The sequence below is a fragment of the Mya arenaria genome, chromosome 8 (genome assembly GCF_026914265.1).
Source record: "Mya arenaria isolate MELC-2E11 chromosome 8, ASM2691426v1".
NCBI classification, from domain to species: domain Eukaryota; kingdom Metazoa; phylum Mollusca; class Bivalvia; order Myida; family Myidae; genus Mya; species Mya arenaria.
Genome location: NC_069129.1, coordinates 63,632,507 through 63,654,786, shown reverse-complemented (window position 1 = coordinate 63,654,786; position 22,280 = coordinate 63,632,507). Strand labels below are relative to the sequence as shown.

Below are 22,280 nucleotides of genomic sequence, written 5' to 3'. Positions count from 1 at the left end.
ATGTTCTGACAGTTTCTTTGCAGTACTTTCTTCTGTAAAACAGAAGATCCAAAAACAATTAAAATCATAATTACAAATTAGGTTACATTATTATGAATATTCATAAACAACAAAATACATCCATTGATAGAAAAAACATATATCTACTCCATAGTAGTCTTCCATAGATTGGTAAATTAACTAATTACATTTAATGGCATTCATAATTCATGTGTAATTAAACAGGAAACTACCTTTAAACTCAACTTTGATGAGTCATTCATGGGTGAAAGCTGGCAAATTTAATAACCCTAAAAATAGTGCAGGTCTACTGTAATAAACTAGAATTCTGTAACAAGAACACCCTGTTAAATGCTGGAGGAAACCTTGTAGAAATTTTCCAGAACCCACTCAGCAAATATCCAAAGAAGCTTGCTGGAGCTAGCTGAGTAAATATGATTATTCCGTCATATCAGTGATTGGATGAGTTTTGTTTCTAATCGGTAAACAAAAATAAAAATAGGATTTACAAGATTTACAATATTTGGAAAAGGGACCCCTGGAGCCATTCAAAAAGCAGAAATCCAGAATAAACCGAAAAACTTTCACCCATGTTAAAAAAAGACAAATATCTGATTGTGATATTTACATGAAAATTGTCTGATATTCATGTTAAACTGTTCATTCTTTTTTCCATCACAAAGCAGTTTTTTTTCAAACTATTTCAAAACAAGAAATATTAATACTCTACCTTTCATAATCCTTTCTAAGAATATTTCCAACTAGCTATAAAAAACCACACATGTAACATCGCAGATATAACTTATGTACTTTACATTACTCAATAATCACACAAGCCTCCTACCCTAAGTTTCTTCATGAATATCTCTTAAATCCATGATCACACTCTTCAAATCTTTTCTGTAATGAAAGGGTGCGTGAGTGCTCCCTTGATAGGGATGCGTTTGGCCGGGTCGAGCATGAGAATGTTTTCCAGTAGGTCCTTGAGCTGTTTAACCTTGCGAAGCTGGTCCTCTGGAAGGCGCTGGTAGCCAATCAGCTCCGCCAACAGGTCTCGCGATGGTGCAATGGTTGACAACACCGTTATCTTCTCCTATAATTCACATTCAAGTTTTAAATGTGCTATTTATAAATGATTTTTTTGGCAAGATTGCCAAATAAGTATACAACTTTTTTTAATAATTTGGTTTTATTTTAATGAATATGTTTCATAGCATGCTACTGGTGCATGTGAAGACATATTTTACTACCCCATACTTTATTTATATGTATTTTGAGGCTATTTACTAAACAAACAATAATCTTAACTAAGTATGAACAATTTTTTAGTATTAGATATTACTCAACGTCAAAAAAAAATGTGCTCCTTTCCAGAAATACATGCAAAGTGGCTGATTTTGCAATCAAGAGCACAACTGTCACAAAATACGCCTGTCCTAATGTAAGGACACCAAGTTAGGTGTTAAGTAGTAGTATGTTAAGCCAAATTAAGAGAGCGAGCCCTGAAAAGACAGTTTTTGCCAATACAAAGGTCTAACTCTGGATATACTGAGGTGACATGGCTGGTTATCGAATCTGACTGAGATATTCTGCCCATATTTTAGGTAATTTCTTTAATTGTGGATGGGAACGCGATTTTGATCATTGTGGCGCTAACGTGAATAACGAGAAAAAGCGAGAATCAAATCGCGCACTCTTTTCCCCTTGATTTTTCATGGTATTTTCGAGCTTAAAACTTAGTTATTTGTTGTCAACATAAAAAAAACACGTCAATTTCAGCAATAAACCCTCTGAAACACTATTTATTGACGTTTAGTTGATCATAACCTTTGAACGTGTGTTTAATTTACCGAAAGAATTGGTCAGCTGTTCGGCTTTTGGACTTTGGCAACTACGTTTGTATGACGGTAAGGTGCAAACATTTCTGGTCGATGATGTGAGGCGTTTTTGAAATAAAAACAGTATTATTTTATTTTTTTGAAACGAAAGAACATTGATCAGAATATGCTTGATCATGAAATGGTTGTTTATAACCGATATTTGTTAACATTCTGACAAACAACGAAGTAACCGAGACACCGTTTCCCAGTTTATCACGAGGAACATCCGGTGTTAAACTTCAACGTTTCTTGGTTTAAATTGTGGAATTTCAAGTGGTAAGTACAAATAAAATGTTATTTAATCATTAATGATTATTTTTAATCAGTATAACACAATCTACAAGCTTGATAAGTAATTTGACAGTACTTTCACATGGCAATCAAAGTAATTGTCAAAACCCGGAAGTGAATTCTGCGAATTGTTTTGTTGTTAGCAACCGATAATGACCGCCAAGGTTAAATGTTAAACGTTGTCACAGGCCTCGACGGTACCTTATGAAAAAGAATATATTCAAAATGATGATCCAGATTTTGCAAATGAACAACTTTAACTTGACAATCTTTATTATAAATGAATTTGTGCAGTCTTCTCAAAGTCAAAATATAAAAGATTCAGATGAAAGGTCAATTTTATGTTTGATAAATAATGATGATTTTGATTGTGAAATGAACAAGAGTCTGATAGTGGACATGATGTTTCTGAGACTAATTTCAACGACATAAAAAAATGTAAAATAGTTATGATGGTACTCTGAGAACTGAAGATGTCAAGGAGATTCAAAATGTAAACAAACTGCAGTGTGCATACTACTATCATTTGAATGTTACTGAATAACGGTTCGGATCACCTGTTTTCATAAAGTAAAATACTATTTGATTTTTTATTTGCTATCATTATTGTCTTTGAAGGTGCTGAACCATGTAGCCAAGATGTGCACTACCACTACTCATGGGATTTTGCCCAGCAAGTCCACTATCCACATCATGCCAACAAGTTGGGCCGATATATTTCGCCACCCCACAGAAGTGTCATGTGTTTCGCATGTGTGCCTTAGGTTCAGCTATGTTTTTATGGTAAGATGTCACTCTGAATTAAACATGGAGTAACAGAATAAGACAGATCTTATACAATAATGATGTACCTGTAAAAATTGTCTTTCCAAGTCAGAATTAATTTTTTAGGTTAGATTTTTTATGTTGTCAGCTTTGTATTCCTGTTCAAAAACTTTTACCTTGGCCATACTTAGAAATCCTTTTAAAAGATTCAACGTAAACAAGTTAAACACTCTTGATCTTAGCTTGGATTTTAAAAATGAATTTTAATTAGAAATAAAGATCTGTAAAAGTAATACAGCTATCTGTTTGTGTCATTTTGGGTTGTCTACATTATCTTCTTGCTGACTATTTCAGTACAATTTTATTATTATTTGTGAAATCAATTAAAGGGGCTATACACCATATGATGAAATAGCGGGAAAAAAAGAAGAAAATTGTCGAAAACTGACATAAACTTGGTATCAATGAGTACAATGCATTGAAACTAACTACATGTAACTGAAGTACCACATAGTTTACAATTATATATTTACAGTTTTTTCGTATTGTACCATTAAAAAAGATTACTAGGTATGTATACCTAGTAGAATTCATTTGTATGCGTGATTGGCTTGTCGATGTTATCACCTGATATTACCAAGTTAGGTATATAGCTTAGATATTCCAAAGGTTTAGAGTAAGCCTTCGTAGCACATTAGATACAACATTGGACTGCAATTTTGGTGAATCCGGATCGAACATTTACATTTTGGTATTTTTTTTACAATTATGATATCAAAGAGTAAAACATTTTATTAAATAATTGTCCTGAGATTTGTTACAGAAAAAAACTGTTTTTGGTGCCAATCTGGTGTATAGTCCCTTTAACAATAGTTAACATTTATTTGTACAGGAAAGTAGACATTTTATCTGGTGGACGAGGCCGAATTGCCGGGGAAAGGAAGTGACAGTGTCGTGAGCCTGGCCCACCACTACTTTCAGCACTATGGTGTCGGTGAAAAACATGCTGAGGTATTTAGTGCTTCACCCATTTAAATTATCTATAGAATTTTAATGGATTAAAGGTTCTAACAGCTTATGCAAACTTTATCCTTATTGCTGAGAAGAGATTATGAGAATCAATAGTGAATATAAAAGATGATGAAACTTAACATATTTTACACCATGAAACACATTCTTACTCAGATTTTTTTTTCCATTTCACATTCGATGATTGATAACGATTGGATATTTGGATTCAACCATGGCTTATGAAATGTGTCCATCAATATAACATTGCTTTCTTCATGTACTGCATATAGCTTAAAAAAGAAAAAAAATGTATTAAATTTTCCAGGTTTATTTCGATAATGCTGTCGGCCAAAACAAGAACAATGCTGTGCTTTGGTATGCCATGTGACCTGTAATGACAGGTAAGTTTTCTTATCTGTTAATTATTGTTTGTCTGATTTTTTAGGACAAATGCACTGTCTTTTGAAATCAATCACATCATTGATATCTGCGATTGGTGCTTTAATTTTAAAGGATGCAGAACTGGATGAAGTTAAAGTGTAGTTGGCAGTAATTTGATATGAGGAATATGTTAACTAAATAAACATATGTTAACACTCCATTATTGTAAGATTTATATGTCTTGAAAACTTTATTATACCCTAGTTAAAATCATTTGCTTAGTTATATTTTTTGTGAATATAGATAAGTTTTATTTACACTAAACAGATCTTCCAACAATTTTCAGGATTGCATGAGAGTGTAACACTAAACACTATGTTGGCTGGGCACACCAAATTTGCTCCTGACTGTCACTTCGGCAACTGGAAGGTCCAGTGGCGATGTTGTAATGCCGAGAATCTTCAAGAAATTGCCCACACTGTTTTCACCTCTTCAAAGTCCGGCCACAACATCCCACACTTGGTTTATGACCCTCAACAGCCAATCACAGTTCACAGTTGGAAATCATTCCTAGATACATATTTCAAAACTCTAAAGAATATTACCAAATACCACCATTTCTATGTATCAAAACATAAACCAGGAGTTTAGTATGCAAAGAGTTTGTAGATTCCTCAGAAAATGAAGTTATTCTTTTGAGGATGAGTCCAGAATGTGGTGTTTTGCCTGAAATAAAGCACGCAACGTGCCTAGATGCTGAACGTCAATCGTACCTTCAATATTCTTTTGGTCCATTCTTTAGATCTGAGTCATCAAGATCTGCAGTATGCCCTAAACCAACTGTGTAAAGTCGAAGTTTACTCATTTGTTGGTGAAATGTCGATTGTAGATCAAATGTTTGTGGCAAATATGAAAGAAATGAGTAAAAAATGGCTTATCACATGTAACCATAGCAACAGGCTGTTGTTTTATGTAGTTCTTTTATGTCATTTTGTACATATAATGAGCAATGTGTACTCTTTGTGTCTATGAATTAGTTTATGTGTTAGCTATAACAGACAGTTAAGTTAGTATTTCGGCATGGACACTGCATTTAAAATAAGAACATTTTTAGTGGACATTGTTTTCAAACTGGCTTACCAATGTGTAACAGAATGATCCATATCTTTTGATTTCTTTGTACAAAAATGACTAGAAACTTTAGTTTTTATACCTAAGATACTTGGTATCATTTACATGCCAATAACTTAAAACGCATTGTATATTGAGAACACATTATTTGTGGCAGACTTTGAAAATGATTGGAAATAGCATTTTCATTAGTAACCATAGCAAAGATTTTTGCTTTGACCTTTGTGGCCAATTTCTATGTCATTATAGACATTAGCAATGTGTACTTGCTATTTTAATGTTGAAGTTTATGTAACACTAGTAAAGATAAGTGATATATTTAAACAGGTATCTTGACATATATATAATATTTAAAATAAGAACAGTTTTGTTCACATTGTTTTTTATCCCTGTGTTTCATAATGTTTCATATGTTTTATAACTTTTGTGAAATTTAACGTGAAACTTTAGAGTTAATTTCTGTAAATACTTAGTATCATAAAAATGTCAATAACATATAAATAAAAAAAAAATTATGCGGACTTTCAAAAATGATTGGTAATAGCATTTTCATAAGTAACCATAGCAACTGAATTTTGCTTTGACCTTTGTTGTAAGTTTCTTTATCATTATGGACATTAGCAATGTATACTTGTTATTTTCCTTTTGTAGTGAATGTGATACTAGTAAAGATAGTTTTATATATTAATATTTTGACTTGTGTACTTCATTCAAAATAAGAACAGATTTAGCGAACATTTCGTTCAAATTGTGTTAAAGCTCTCTGTTACGAAATGTTCCATATCCATTGTTGTTTTTTTAATATTTGACTGACTAGTTCAGATTTTATTTCTGCAATTGCTTGGTATCATAAAAATGTCAATAACTTAAAACACAACTTTATGAAAAACATTATTTTTTGAGAAACATTTAGAAAATGAGTGAAAATGGCATTATCAATAGTTACCATAGCAACCAAATGCACTTATGAACTTTTCGTTAACTTTTGTAATCAAACTATGAGTGCTTATTGTTTCTATGCTAAAACTTATATGTTACATGTAAATAGTCCTTGACATGATACTTATCTGACATGGATATTTCATTCTAAATAAACACATTAGACCATACATTTTGTTCATTTCGATTTCTACACCCGTGTTACGAAAAGTACTATATTTTTTTAGTTTTTGTGAATTTTGACTTGAAACTTTGGATTTTTGTTCTAGAAATACTTGGCATCATAAAGGTTACAATATCTCAAAATGTCATTTTTGGGCCAGAATGATCATATTCCCATTCCCATCCACAATTAAAGGGTAATAACTCATAAGTGACTGCCAATACATCTTCTGACCAAATGTGGTAATAACTGGACAAAGGCTTCTAAAGAGGTCGAGCGTACAACATACTGGACACTGCCCGCCCTCTTATATGCAGCAGGTAAAACTAATACGCCATTGTGAACATGTGTAACTTGTCATTGTGGTTTTGCCATTGGGAACATGTGAATTAAAATTCCTACTGATATCTTGTTACTAGGCTTCTTAATCATAATCGACTTCAATGTATGTGGATGAAAATGTTACCAAAAACGATAAGACACAAAGGCTATGATAATACCTCACTTTTTTCTGTGAAAACAATTAAGCTCATTCGAAATAGAAGAGCACCCAGAAAGAATGCCAACACTTCTCTGCTGATTTTGGCAGCAAGGAAAAGGGTCAACTAGACAGTTATCAAAGTCAGAGTTCTGGACTTTGGTATATATGTGCATATTGTCTCATGCAACATGTGTACCAAGTTTTATTTAAATATATTTCCGGTATGGCCAAAGTTAAAGTTTTTGCACTACCATGATCCCTGCGCTGCACAGCAAACACCAAGGCTGAGTGTTTTAAACAATACCTCTTCTGAAAAAAGTATTTACAAAAAAAAATAAAAGTGGCTGTACTCACCCTATGCGTGACTTTATCCACCTCATGGTACATGAAGTTGTTGTTGCTGTCAAAATGCTGGTCCCTAAACATACCCTTCCTGATCACCTTGTTAGGGATCTTCCCCTTAACATCCATCATGAACTTGAGCATTTCATTGTTGGAACTTCCCGCAAACAGTATCTTCCCTGTGTACAGCTCATAGATGGTACACCCCACTGAGAACAAGTCTATGGCATGGTCATAGCCTATCCCAATTACTGAAATAAACGGAGAACAGGTTACAAACATTAATGTTTCACACATGTTTGTAAGAGCTCTCTTACTTACTGAGTTCTTCTGTGTTTCTGTATTTTATTACCATGCCTGGAAATCTAGGTCTTTCCTATCCTGGTTTGGACAACTCACATGCAACAGTGTGCAATATCAGAATAATATCTTGATGGAAACTGATATGCTAAAAGTCCATAAGTCTCAAACTTTAATTATTGTATAAAGAATATCATAACAAGATTATTTTGAATCCTTAATACGATGATCAATATATCAATAGACCTTCAGGCACTCTCTGCCTGGCTTGCAACTGCAACTTGAGGTCAATATTGTATGAGACAGCCAAGAAATGTACTCACTGATTTCTGGAGCTCTGTAGAACCTGCTGACAAGGTACGGGGTGATGTCATTCTCTGACACGTGGGATGCCGAGCCAAAGTCACACAGCTTCAACACCATCTTGGACTCGTTCACCTGCAGAAAAGCAATATTACAATAATAACGTTTTAGCATTGTGGGAGCAGAGCACAGTAAGTGATTTATTTGAAGGCAATATTTTCATTAGCAAGAGTGCCACAAAGCAAACGCCAATGCTAACATGTTTTTTCCTTGTCAAACAAAGGGCATAGCTTAACAATTATGAAAGCTGGAGGAAAATCTTGGAACAGTTTTTGAGTTACAGCCTAGGTTAAAAAAAGCATGATAAGGACAACAATGCTATAACAATGCATCAACTGTTTTCCTTGGAAAGACAGACTAGCTAATAAGGAAAGTGTTAGAAAGGTATTTGTTCATCTTTGGATAACAACATAAAGAGAGCAAATATTGAAAAATAACAGTTTTAAAATCAATTTAAAACAAACTATCGAAAGTAAAACATTTTTTTCAAATTAGTTTTAATATTTTTTCAAATAAGTTTTAACATTAACTTTATATATCTACAACTTACTCTATTGATGATACATGCATGGATTTTTTTTTGATACTGATCATTATTGGATCAGTAATGAAAGTTGCATGTATCTCACATTATCACAAAGACATTGTGTAATTTTATACAGTTATCAAAATAAGACTTTTGAGTAAACAAGCCTAAATCCTTCACAAGTGTTCAACATCATTTCTACAAGCCCTGTTATTTCAAATCCAGAAGTATACCAAGCCAAATTACATTTTACCAGTATAGGGCTTGCTGGTTTGTGAAATTTGTTTGTATATATATATATATCAAACAACCAATTTTTTCTTCAAATGCAGATACAGCCTTGTAAGTCAAAGGTAAATATTCATATGAAGATGATAATTTGTTAAAGATAATGCTTTGTCCCTTACCAGTATGTTGTCCGGTTTGATGTCAGCATGGAGGAGACTACACTTCTGTAATAACTTGATGGCACACAGGAGCTGCTGACTGTAGCTGCGTACAGCCTTGATGTGCAGGCCAATGTTTTTACCATACTTCTTCATTACCTCACGCAGGTTCATACTACAGGAAGAACACGGTTTACTATTAGAGTGAATCTTTAAATCGTTCAGATATGCTTCAGGGAACAGCGGAGCTGCTGACTGTAGCTGTGTACGACCTTAGTGTGCAGCCCAATCTTCTTTCTATGTTTCGTCATTACCCGACACAGGTACATACAGTTTTGAGAGATAATACTAGTCTTGTCCTAAGATCTACATATGCACTGTTTTATGCTGAAACTATATTGGAGTGTTTTGTTTTATCAAGGTGCTAAAACATGATTGTTCATTAATACATGTTGGGTGGTTAGAAAATCTGAGTACAATTGTTTAAAATATAAACTTTTGTTTCTTTTGCGCATAGGAGTTGTATGTTCAAAACGATTTTAAATTAAACCAAAAAATCAAATCTTTATTAATCTATTTCTATTTCACTTTTCACAAACTGAGAAAATATTCCTTTAACAAGACAATAGCCCCTACCTGAGGGATTCAAAGACAAGACAGAGGTGATTTTTATGGAAGAAATGTCTGAAGAGTCGTAGACAGTGGAACTTGTCGTCCGGGTCAGCATCATTCAGCTTACGGAGAAACTCTAGTTCCTTCAGACCCGTCTTGTGCCTGAATCGTATGGCGTGGATAAATTATATTTCCAGATTGAAACAATTAATAATTTTTCAAACTTTGAGTGTATTTTATGCCTTTGATCAATCTATTTTCTCTTGAATTTGTGTGGACTACATGAGAACTCTGACTTTCAAACATGTTACTGTTAAATTTCTTATAAAGTAGCTGATAAAACAACTCATTAAAAATTTGGTTTGCCAATCAATTTAGATAGTAGAATAAAAAGCTTATTATCAATAATATAAATTTGGTTACAATAGGAAGATGATAATTATATTTAAAATTAGCATGAACTCACATCATCTCGTTGTTTCTGATAATCTTGATGGCGATCTCTGTGTTGCTGCGTGACTGGTCGCGGGCTCGAACCACATTACTGAACACACCCTGGCCAGTGTAGCCGTACACAGAGTAGCGCTTGTCCAGGACCTCTCCAATACGCACCCCTGCATGAAGCAAATCACCATATTAATTTGAATTCTCTGTTACTTCAGATATTAAAACATATGTATGCATTTATGTCTTTAAAGTGTATTCTATTCCATTTATGCTTCAAGTTGGTTATCACACAAATAAACCTTTTCCTGGAATATATTTTTTCACACTTGTTCAAAGCGAAAAGAACAGATGCCTTTATATCAAAGGACATGCGATCCACTTAATGTTCACTAATGTGTGCCAGTCACTAAAATCATTACTTTAAGCAAAAGCCTGAATCCATACTTTTTTTTGGTTAAAAAAGATTGTACTATACCTGGCTATATAAACTTTGAACAAGCCAAACAATGACTCACCAAATTTGGACGAGATATCTACGTTAAATAGTGAACATTTCTCCAGTGGAATGTTTATGAATTATGTGAACATTTACTCAGAGCTACAAAAACAACTTGACATACTGTAATATCCCTCGGCATCGTCCCAGTTGTCCATCAGGTTTGGGTTCTCATTCTTCCCCGTCTTCAAGGCCGACAGGTTCGGGCTCTGAAGGAAATTACACATCTTGATGAAAATGCTAACACATAGTATACACTAAATAGTTTTTTGTTTTTATTTATATACACGTAGTTTGTCAGAAAGCTATAAGTCTGTAAAACTGGAATACTAAATAGTTATACAGTACAGCTAGTAGTGGGGCCAAAATACGGCTTGGGCAAGACAAAATACAAATGATTTTGACCAATCAGTCAACTGTTATTCTCTTTGATTAGACAAGTCTGGTAATTTGGCCTGTTTCCAATCGTCTACAGGCCCATTTCCTATCCCTTAGGCCAGACACTTTCCAATAGCTAAAATAATGTGTTTTTCAAAAAAAGCCAACATTTCACTTACACAGTAGTCCTCAGCGAACATGTCAGCATCCTCGGAAAACATGTCCACACCTCTACTCTTCCCATCTTCTTTCTTTTCTGTTGTATCTGTAGCAGAATAAGAAAATTTCAATATCTTTACTGCAGCCTTAGTATTAAAAACAATATGATGTTAAATCTACTCCTAAATTATTCAAATGTTGTGACAATGATATTGATCTATCTTTGAACGTAAACAGTCCCTTTTTTTAATCCATCGGTTCCACTAAAGATAAATAGATCTTAACATTTAAACAAATTACAAACACAAAACAATACAAACCTCCATTTTCCCCTTGGCTGAATCCTTCCAAGGACATTCTTTTCTGCTTTACTGTTTCCTCAAAGTCGGTGGTGTTTTCTCCTTCATCGTAAATACTCATACTTTTATCTTCTTCTGACTTAACCTTTTCTACTTCACTCTTCTTATCCTTCTTATCTTTCTTACTATCTTTATCATCTCTCTTATCCTTTTTACTGCGTCTTTCCCTTCTTTCTGTATCAGAGTCACTGCTACTATGTCTTCTTGAAGGTTTTCTCCTATCTCTTCTATCATCTCCGTCACTATCATATCTTGAACTCTTTTTATCATCCCTCCGCCTTCCATCCCGACTTTCCCTCCCGATCTTATCATCTCTTTTCCTGTCACCATCTCCTTTTTCATCTCTTCTTGATCTTTCCTTCCCTCTGTCATCATCTCGCTTAGATCTCCTATCTCTGTCTTTATCTCTACCAGACCTTCTACCATCTTTTCTAGATAGTTCATCATCACTTTCAGAGTTATGATGTCTCGACTTACTTTTTTTATCTGTCTCATCATCCTTTCTTCTCTCTTCATATTTTCTGTCATTCTTTTGATATCTTCTCTCCAATTCCTCACTATCCCCCCTACTTTTCCGATCCTTATCTTTCTTCTTTCTAGCTTCATTCTCACTATCACTGTATTTTCTCTTTGACTTACTTTTTTCATACCTCTCATCATCATCACTATCAACATCTTTTTCCTTCCCTCTTCTCCTACTTTTATCCTCCTCAGTCTTAACCTTCTCCACCCAAATCACTTCTTCTTTCCTACTTTTTCTCGATATCTTCTCTTCCAATCTCTCAGCACTGTCTCTCTGACCGCCTTTACTTTTACTCCTCTCTCTATCCCTAGCCTGGGACATTCTCTCGCTATCACTAGCCTGGGAGATTCCCTCTCTATCTCTGGCTTGGGACAAACTTCTCTCATCCTCATCAAGGATGTGTTCACTTCCCTTCACGCTTTCTCTGATTGCTCGATCCATCGCCTGTATGCGTTTTGCCTCCTTTGATTGCTTGACCTCATCATCGTCACTATCCGAGGAAGAGTCTGAGTCACTGGAGGAGGAAGAGGAGGAGGAATCATTGCTGTCTGAACCTTCTGGACTGGCAGGCCCTTCTGATGGTTGGAGACCTAAAAGTAACAATAAAAAGAATAAAGTTATTATCCAGGGGTTAAAACAGATAATTGTCAATCATGAAACATACCCAAGGGATTCATGTCCAAAGCAGGGAAAAGGCGCTATACGCTATAACCTGAATTTCCCAAAGTCATGTATATTTATTTCAGGATATTTCTGTTTTTTTATGCACTTTTTTTAGCAGAAAAAGAGTAAAAGAACATCTGAACAGGCACCATTCAAGAGTACTCAGAAATTAAACTCTGAAAACAGTCAAATAAATGCTGATAACATCTTTTAATCTTTCTTGTTTACTTGACAATATGAATTTAGAGACTTATATAGAATTTTGTATGTATGTTCATGTGCTGAAAGCCAAAAATTACATGTTGATACCCTTATAAATAAACCCACCCACCTGGCGCTTCTGTGCCTTGTTCTGAAGTAGGAGGTAATGGAGGGAACTCGACACTGATTCCATGCTGGCTTGGTTCTGGAGGGGTTGGCTCCAAAACAGGATCAGGCTCTTCAGGGACGGCTGGCTCAGGTTCTGGGACAGGCTCTGCCTCCTTCAGTTTCTGAAATAGGTAAACAAGACTTTAAAGTACATATTTCAAACTAAGGCTGTTCTGAGATGATAGGGACTGAGATAATTACAATTAACATGGCATCAATAAAATGTTCATTTTATATTTTAACAACTTAAAAAAAAGAGTTTATTTTCAATATTTCTTGCATTTACAAATCAATTGCAGGAGCAGTCAGCATTTTTCTCAGTCGACCAAGCTCAATGACCCAACATATATTTTAGCCAGAATGATTGGAACTGCCCTGATACCAAATTTGTTTACATTGGTAACATGTTTTGTGCCTTGCAATAAGTGTACAAAGTTCCACTTGAATACTTTAAAATGCTCTCTTTTTCCTCAACGAAACTAAATCTCTGACAATATCCTGACTTTTTTCATTAACAAGAGGCACATCAGTGCCTGTGCTCCACTGGCCAAAAGGTTCAAGCAAAGACCACCTAACGAACATTTTCGTTTCATAGAAATACAATCATCAATTTTTGAGGAGAAGTTATTTAAAAAAAAAATTTACTTTAATAGCTCTGGCTGCCATGTTGTGCAGTGGACCGAAATGATTTGGGCAATTTGAGTAAAGGAGCACCAAACAAACATTTCTGTAAAGTTTTATCGAAAAAAGGTCATCGGTTTCGACGACAAGTCGTATAAAGTTTTTTTATTTTTTAGCTCTGGCAGCCATGGTGTGCAGTGGACTGGAACCATTTAACAAATTTTGGTTAATGACCACCCAAGGAACATTTCTGTCAAGTTTCATCAAAATCTGATAATCGGTTTCTGAGGAGATGTAGTTTAACGTTTTTTTCTATTCTTAGCTCTGGTGCCCATGTTGTGCAGCAGACCAGAACTGTTTGGGCTATTTTGGTTAAGGACTACCCAAGTAACATTTCTGTCAAGTTTCATTGCAATACGATCATCGGTTTCTGAGGAGAAGTCGTTTAAAGGTTTTTCTATTTTTACCTCTGGGGGCCATCTTGTGCAGTGGACCGAAACCATTGAAGCAAATTTGATAAAGGACCATCCAAGGAACATTTCTGTTAAGTTTCATCAAAATCTGATCATCGGTTTCTGAGAAGATGTTCTTTAAAGGTTTTTCTATTTTTTTGCCCTGGCAGCCATGTTGTGCAGCAGACCGGAACCATTTGAGCAATTTTGGTTAAGGACCACCCAAGGAAAAATTCTGTCAAGTTTCATCAAAATCTGCCTATCCGTTTCAGAGGAGATGTTGTTTAAAGATTTTGCTATTTTTAGCTGTGGCGGCCATATTGTGCAATGGACCAGAACCATTTGAGCAATTTTAATAAAGGACCACCCAAGGAACATTACTGTCAAGTTTCATCAAAATCTGCCGAACCGTTTCAGAGGAGATGTCGTTTAAAGATTTTGCTATTTTTAGCTCTGGCGGCCATATTGTGCAATGGACCGGAACCATTTGAGCAATTTTGGTAAAGGACCACCAAAGGAACATTCCTGTGAAGTTTTGTCAAAATCCGCTTATCAGTTTCAGAGGAGATGTCGTTTAAAGTAAAAGTTTACGCACGCACGCACGCACGCACTCACGACGGACAATCTGTGACGACATAAGCTCCATGGCCTTCGGCCAGTGGAGCTAAAAATCGGACTTGCTGAAAACACATTAAACATTTATAACTTTATACAATTTAACTGAAAGTATGCATGTTATACGTACAGCAAGAAGGGCTTCCCTCTCCTGGCGTCTTCTCTCAATCAAGGTCTCCTCGTCCTCCTCATCATCTGGGTCTATGTCTGTCCTGCAACAACATAAAACAGAGAAATTGTTACATATATTTACAAAATGTATTAAAGTACTTACAGCTATGTACATATAGCGTAGCATGACCAACATTTTTGTCAATTTTTTATTTCATGACAAATCATATCTAATTTGCATTTTTTAACATGAATTCTCTGATAAAAAACCTTTTCTTCATAAATCTTTTTTTTTTGCTTAGATAATACAATGAAGTATTAATGTAACACTGCATGTATGTTAAAAATAATGTCTTTGAGGGATACGTTTAAAACAATAATCAAACTGCTTAAGAAGAACATTTCTTTATGTTAATAAAAATGTTATTACAGCCACCATAAAATGTTTCTCACAAATCAAACAAGTACACAAGCACATCAAGTATACAAATATTTACTTACACTTCTAAATCATCATCTGACTGATCCTTTTTCACAAAAAGCCCCTCTGACAGACTGCCCTTAAATTTGTCTTCATCTCTCTCACCCCTTCTTCTATCCCTTGACCGACTTCTTCTTCCTCGTGATCTGCTCCGTCGCCCGCGGGACCTGCTCCTACGATCACGCGACTGTCTCCAGAAATCTCTGTCCCTACTCTGGCTTATTGGCCGGTCCCTGGGGCTTCTTTCTCTACCTCGTGGACTCCGCTCTCTGTATTAAGGAGATTAATTGTTCATAGATAAGTTCAATTTTTAAAAAGAAGTATAGGTAATAAAAACAATTTTAGTCCCTAAGAATATAGAATAGGAATGACATTGCAAAACAACTAAAAACTAAGATGTCACAGGAGTGTTATCAATAGTGAAGGGTCACATGTTATGATTCCCTGCTTCAACACTAAAACAAATTATACTGGATACCCCAACATGCGGCCTTGACACAAGATTGGTCAACTATTTCTTTGAAAAGAGGGCCAAACTGGTGGATTGTAACCAAAGTCAAACTTGATCTGTATTTTTCATTTATAGTGTTAACATGGGCACAAATTCAACATTATTTTTTCATATTCATTGTACTTTTCATAAGTTATTGTCCGGAAATCAAACTAATTAATTAACTAAATAACTCCCACATCGAAATAACTCATGCCATACCTGACTTCCCGTGACCGATCCAGTTCCCTTTCCCTTAAACGTTCCCGCTCTTTTTCCCGTTCCCTCTCCCTGTCTCGTTCCCGCTCCCGCGTTCTTTCCCGGATGCGTTCTTCCTCCCGTCTGCGTTCTCGGTCCAATTCAGCTGCTTTGGCATCTTCTGCTCTGGATTTTGACCTACAAAACAGAATCATTACAAAAAAATACAGCTTAAGTGTAATGACATGATAAATTCATAATTATCTCAATTAATGACGTTAAGAATCCTGCCAGTACATATATTCGATATATTCATCATAAACAGTATCCATTAAACATTTAATACACTTACAGTAATGAATCTATGATTTTCAGATTTGAACAATTTAAGGTGAAAGCTACATGGTTTATGCTTATTTAATCCATTTAAAATTGCAACCTACCTGGACCTCTCTTTTTCACTGCTCTTGTCTGATCCTCTCTTCTCTCGACTCCTTTTTGACTCTTCTTTCTCCTTGCGCCTTAATTCCTTCTCCTTTTCTTTCTTTCTCTCTTTGTCAGTTTTCTTCTCCTTGTCCTTCTTTTCTTTCTTGCGCTCTTTTTCTTTTTCTCTTCTTTTCTTTATTTCTTCATATTCCTTTTCAAAGCTTTTAAATGCCTCATCCTTACTACTTTTTGAGCGCTCTCTTCTACCCGGTTTTGGATATTTCCTGTCACTCTTGTTTTCGTTAATAGCATATTCTAGCAGTTCATCGTGGAGATCATTTTGAATTTCACCTTCTTCCTCAGAAATACTATTGTCATTGGAACCATAACTTGCAATCAGACCTATAGAACCAGACCTACCTACAGCTTCCTTAACTTTCTCCTCTGTAAACTTTCTACTCTTTTTGGCTTTGCCTGAAACTAACCTGCTGTTATCCTGAGAATCCCCTTTAATAGTGATTGCAAGACCAATGCCTTGCCTGAAGGCATCATTGGTTCCACCATTGTTAGTGTCATTATATTGATTGTGATAATTATTAAATTGGTCTTCACCCGCATAATCATTTCTGGAATCTTCATTCTCACCATTCAATTCCGCCCTTAGAGCAGCTCTCGCTGCTTCCAGTTTATCCAAGTCAGATTCATCCAAACCCTCACTTCCAGAGTCGTAAGTGTTCAAAGCTTCAATCCTAGCCCTTTTTCTGACTCTTACATCTGACTCTTCGTTATCTGACACATTCTTGGATTTTTTTCTTTTGTGTTTATGCTTGTGTTTGTCACCTGCATGTTTGTCTCCAGCATGTTTGTCGTGCTTGTGTTTATGCTTGTGTTTGTGCTTGTGTTTCTTTTCTTTTTTGTCTGATCTGCTTTTAGGTTCAAGTTCGCCATCATCACTGAAAAAAAATAATCAGGTTAATGACATAATCAAGAGTTTTCAAGGACACTCAAAAGTGATGTGCATTTTACAAATTTCAGTAAAATTCAGAAGTATGAATTAATGATTTTGTCTTTGCTCTTTAGCTGAATTAATGTTGTTAATTATGTTAGTTTTATAATTTTTACTTATCAAGTCAGAACCCTAAATTTGCCTTTTTTAGGACTGAGGTATGAATTTGTATCGGAATGCATAATTTATTTCATTAAAGGTAATCCAGAAGAGTAGTTACTGAATTCATTTCCTAAAAAATATCCCCATTTATATCAAAGGGCTGCAGCCCCTATCTCCCAATGTATAGTGAAAGCCCTACATTATTTCTAAAAATGATTAAATGTTGTTTTTTTCAAGTTTAGGAATATCAAAGTTTGTTGAGATTAAAATTAATGATCGCTATTCCATCCAAATCCACCTAGTGTTAAAAGGTGATATCAAGTGTAAGAGACTATTGTCTGCCAATCAATGAACTCAATAGAAAATGTCTCAAGGGCTTTTTACAGTCATTTCTTGGCTAAATTCCACTTTCTTACTGCCAAAATCTTTTTCAGTGTTTCTCAATTTGATTTCAGGGCGGTCATCATAGTCGCAAAAATGGCAACAATTATTCAATTTGGCGATTTTATGGTGACAGCCCTTTTTAAATATATTATTAAAATGATGTAAGCAGGAACATAGCGGCCAGGGACAACCCCCCCCCCACCCCCACCCCCACCGGTTACCTGAAAAAAGTTCACAGGATGCTTCTTCTATAGCTGAGAAGAACACTCAATAGTCAACTTTCAGATGAACAGTCCTTATTAGTATAGGCTAGTTTTAGGTATATCGGAAACGTGCAATTTCATATACATGTATGAGCTTTAGAGCAATATTTATTACTTTAATTGTAGCTAAATCTTTCAATTTAACTTATGAATGGTGTCATTGAATCATAAAATATTAAATTATATTATTTCATCTGTAAATGCAGTTCGAAGATGGACTTGTACTATTACTTTGAAATATCATCATATGACACAGACAAGGCACATGGGAAGATGAAAGCAGCATATTTTAAGCAGTCAATGGGGCAGCATGGCGACACCTAGCGGGAACACTATTATCAATATCACAAGTATTGCATAATATGTCTCAATTATGACAGCGGATTAAGGGCTGTTAATCTTTCATGGTGATTTCAATTGTAAAAAGGGCACAAACTGGATATTAGGCGCCAATAGAGCATTTGTGAAAAAGGCACTACCCTAAAAGAGGGCAGGGAGGTAAACAAGAGCTGTCGTAAAACAGCGCGCTCGACTGCGCCGCTTTGACTTAGAAGTGAATACAATAACAATGTAATATTACCAAGTTTGGTCTATTTATGTCAAACCTAACTAAAATTATTCAATACATAAGGTGACTTTGATGGTGCCCTCCCACCACCCGAAAAATGACGCAAGTCATTCAAATAACTTGATTTTCCATTATGAAAATGTGGTAAAGAATATACAAATATGCCTTTCAAAAGAAATTAAAATAAAATTAAAAAATAAATAAATTCAAGGGCCATATGGTTTAGCCCTCCTTCTTTCCCTTGGTAAAAAACTGGTTAAGAATGTAAAAATGTGCCTGTCAAAAGAAATTAAAAAAAAATCAAGGGACATAATTTGTATTTAGGGTTAAAATGGAGATATGTTTCTTGTTGTAAGATGGTCGTAAATAATTTTGAATTTTATTAAGTGCATTGAATGAAAGGTATAGAAGTTTTTTTATTAAAATCACAACTTGCCCTTACTTTTCCTTGCCTAAAACTTTAACCTAAGTCAATCAGGGGCCATAACTTGTATTAAGGATATGGAGTTATGTATCCTCATTGGCTGATGGTCCTGAACAATTGTGTGAAGTATTAAGTCAATTGAATTAAGGGTATAGAAGTTATTAATAAATATCCCAACCTGCACTAAAACTTAAACCTAAGTTCCATAGTCAATCAGGGGCCATAATCTGTATAAAAGATAATATGGAGTTATCTAACCTCATTATGTGATGGCTCTGAACAACTGTGTGAAGTATTCAGTCAATTGAATGAATGTTATTGGAGTTTTAAGTGAAAATCCCAACTTGCCCTAAAACTTTAACCTAAGTCAATCAGGGGCCATAACTTGTATTAAGGATAATATGGAGTTATGTAACCTCATTTTATGATGGTCCTGAACAATTGTGTGAAATATTAAGTCAATTGAACAAAGGGTATAGAAGTTATTAATAAATATCCCAACCTGCCCTCAAACTTAAACCTAAGTTTCATAGTCAATCAGGGGCCATAATCTGTCTAAAGAATAATATGGAATTATCTAACCTCATCATGTGATGGCCCCCGAACAACTGTGTGAAGTATTAACTCAATTGAATGAAAGGTATTGGACTTATAAGTGAAAATCCCAACTTGCCCTAAAACTTTAACCGAACACCGAAGCCGGGGCGAGTAGTATAGCCCACCTATTCTTCGAATAGTCGAGCTAAAAAAGGGTAGGGGCTGATCGCCCTCAAAAAGGGGCTATCTGGAGCACTGGTATACGAGAAACTTGGACAAATTCAATAATAAAATGAAACATTTGAGATGCTTAACTTGTTCACATCCGGTAGCTGATTAGAGTGTGCCATATGTGTTTACATCTGGTAATTGGCAATGTCGGCCAAGGTAAAAAGGGTTAAATGTTCCCAATTCAAGTGTTGACCAGTTTCCCAAAATTTAACTTTCAAATTCATCTCATTTTTTTGCTTTTATAGCCTTGTTTCTGGTTCTCCCTGCAAGTGTGCCACATCATTATCATTAAAGTGAGGCATTCAAAGCGGACATGTCACATAACACTAAACTAGGCAGAACAACATTAATTTCAGACGGGTGCAGGACGAAGTGAACCATTTCACAAGTGAACCAGTTCCTAAGTGTACAATTTCAGGACCAAGTGAACCACATATGTATTATATAGTGGATATTGTGTGATGGCACACTGCCTGAAAGGTGATAATAACTAGTAATTATCGCCATTCAAATGCAAGACTTCACAAATTATCCATTTATTACACCCAATTAGGATGCAGTAGGATGTATTGATAATATAATTATTCATTATAAGGATTAAATAAAAAGGTATTTTGTTTTTCATTTTTCTTTTCATTTTTTCAAAACATTGTTATATCAAAATACAGAATTCTAATAAATAAACACTTTAATTAACAATTTATTCATATTACCTATTAAATCATTTATACTCAGGAAAATAAACTCCGAGTTACTCTGAAACATAATATTACATTAAGAGAATATTCCCTATATAACATATAGATGGTTCACTTCGTCTCACCAAGTGGTTCACTTAGTCCTGGTTCACTTGAGAAGTGGTTCATTTCGTCCTACATTCATTTCAGACCTAGTAACATTGAGGAACCGTTGCCAGAAATATTAAGTAAAATTGTTATGATTTCGAATTCCTATACAAAGGAGTGTCCTTCACAAAACTACCTTAAATTGGAACTGATAATATCTATAAAATACACGATAACAAATATGAAACAATGCCTGCCTCGCTAAATAAAGTCGCGAAAATACATACCAACATTTAAATGATTATTTTCTCTTTGATAATAAATGAAATCTACATTCTATCAGATCCATTTTTAAGAATGCCTGTATATTCATTTAAAACAAGGTATATATTGATGTAACAATTGGGGTACCTGGATATGATCTGAAAATATTCATTTTTTTCGACGTCCATCTTTGTTTCGCTTTTTGGGATAATTCTATATCATGAAAACGAGATCTAAACGCTTTGTAAGGTTAGACACCACCATAACATAGTGAGAGAGAAAAAATCGAGTAATACCAAAAATCCAGTACATCGTGATTTCACACGCTCTAACCCCGACTGTTTGCGATTGTTTTTATATCTTTTGTCTTAAACTTTTTGTTCTTGATTTGAATTGCCTTGGGTTGTTTTTGTTACCAATGAACAATTTCAATCAATCGGGGACTCGCGCTTTTGAAATCATTCGTTGTATGTACCATGGTAATTTTTACTTCCGAAGCCTCCCCCTCTTTTAAGAATGTTATAACAGTAACCGGAAATTACACAATTATGATAACGTCTACAAGAACGTTTCATGTTATTGAGCAAAACATTTGTTAGCTTGATTGTTTGTCTTTACTTTTGTTCAGAATTATATTCATATCAGTGGTTAATTTGAAACCTTCTCATTCTGCTAGGGAAACATTCAATTTTGATCCCGTTAAAATCTACCACAAGGATCCACCCGTTGGAAATTGACCCTTACAACATTTCAAATTTGATCCACACAGCTGATAAGTGTTCAATTTTGATCACTTATTGGGTCATTGTTCAATGGTTCATAAAATAAAAGAGAAAAAATTGTCACAGATCGACTGTGTGTAGAAGAAAAACAACTTCCAGTGATTTCCGCAAGCCAACTGGCTATTTTTGTACCACTGCTTCTTTCGCGAGTAAAACAAGGTATTTCCATCTTTTTGTATGCGTTACACTAAAAGTGTTTTACTTATAATCCCCGCTATTCCCCGGACCTGGTTACAATTGACTGGTGCATAACTTGCATGCGACAATTTGGGTATAAATGTTGAAGACAACAATCGGCCTACAGATGGGTTAGTTAAATGATCAAAAGATTGGTTTTGCTAATCGGATTGTGTGGTATGAATAACCATTATAAACAATTAATGCATTCAATTTAGTATGACCATAAGAATAAGTTCGATATTGAATACCACCCTTTCACTGACCTTAAGGTCTTTTTGCCGGTTTGCACTGTCAGGGTTGTTGGCAACACTAAGGAAGGCGATTGTGTCGTCCGCGAAGAGGCGTCTTGTGGCGTCAAAACTTTGTGGAATATCGTTGATATAGTATAGAAAGAG

At 35.0% G+C, this 22,280-nt stretch overlaps 1 protein-coding gene and 1 long non-coding RNA gene across 3 annotated transcripts; one reads left to right on the top strand and one right to left on the bottom strand.

The window, feature by feature from the left end:
• Nucleotides 1-651: 651 nt before the first annotated feature.
• Nucleotides 652-21,131, bottom strand: LOC128243459 (serine/threonine-protein kinase PRP4 homolog). The gene is made up of 15 exons (XM_052961250.1): nucleotides 21,071-21,131; nucleotides 16,377-17,312; nucleotides 15,958-16,131; nucleotides 15,266-15,514; nucleotides 14,784-14,865; nucleotides 12,928-13,087; nucleotides 11,372-12,523; nucleotides 11,072-11,157; nucleotides 10,639-10,723; nucleotides 10,038-10,185; nucleotides 9,596-9,733; nucleotides 8,981-9,134; nucleotides 8,008-8,122; nucleotides 7,397-7,635; nucleotides 652-1,093 (listed from the first exon to the last, which is right to left on the bottom strand). The coding sequence occupies exons 1-15, from the start codon at nucleotides 21,109-21,111 to the stop codon at nucleotides 890-892; spliced, it is 3,963 nt and encodes a 1,320-aa protein (XP_052817210.1). The 5' UTR covers nucleotides 21,112-21,131; the 3' UTR covers nucleotides 652-889.
• LOC128243477 (uncharacterized) lies at nucleotides 1,694-6,568 on the top strand. Of its 2 annotated transcripts, XR_008262837.1 has the most exons (5): nucleotides 1,694-2,156; nucleotides 2,790-2,954; nucleotides 3,829-3,947; nucleotides 4,273-4,348; nucleotides 4,675-6,568. It is a non-coding gene; the product is annotated as an uncharacterized LOC128243477 (long non-coding RNA). The 2 variants fall into 2 exon arrangements; XR_008262838.1 differs by lacking the exon at nucleotides 2,790-2,954 and having other exon boundaries at nucleotides 1,706-2,156.
• Nucleotides 21,132-22,280: the final 1,149 nt, after the last annotated feature.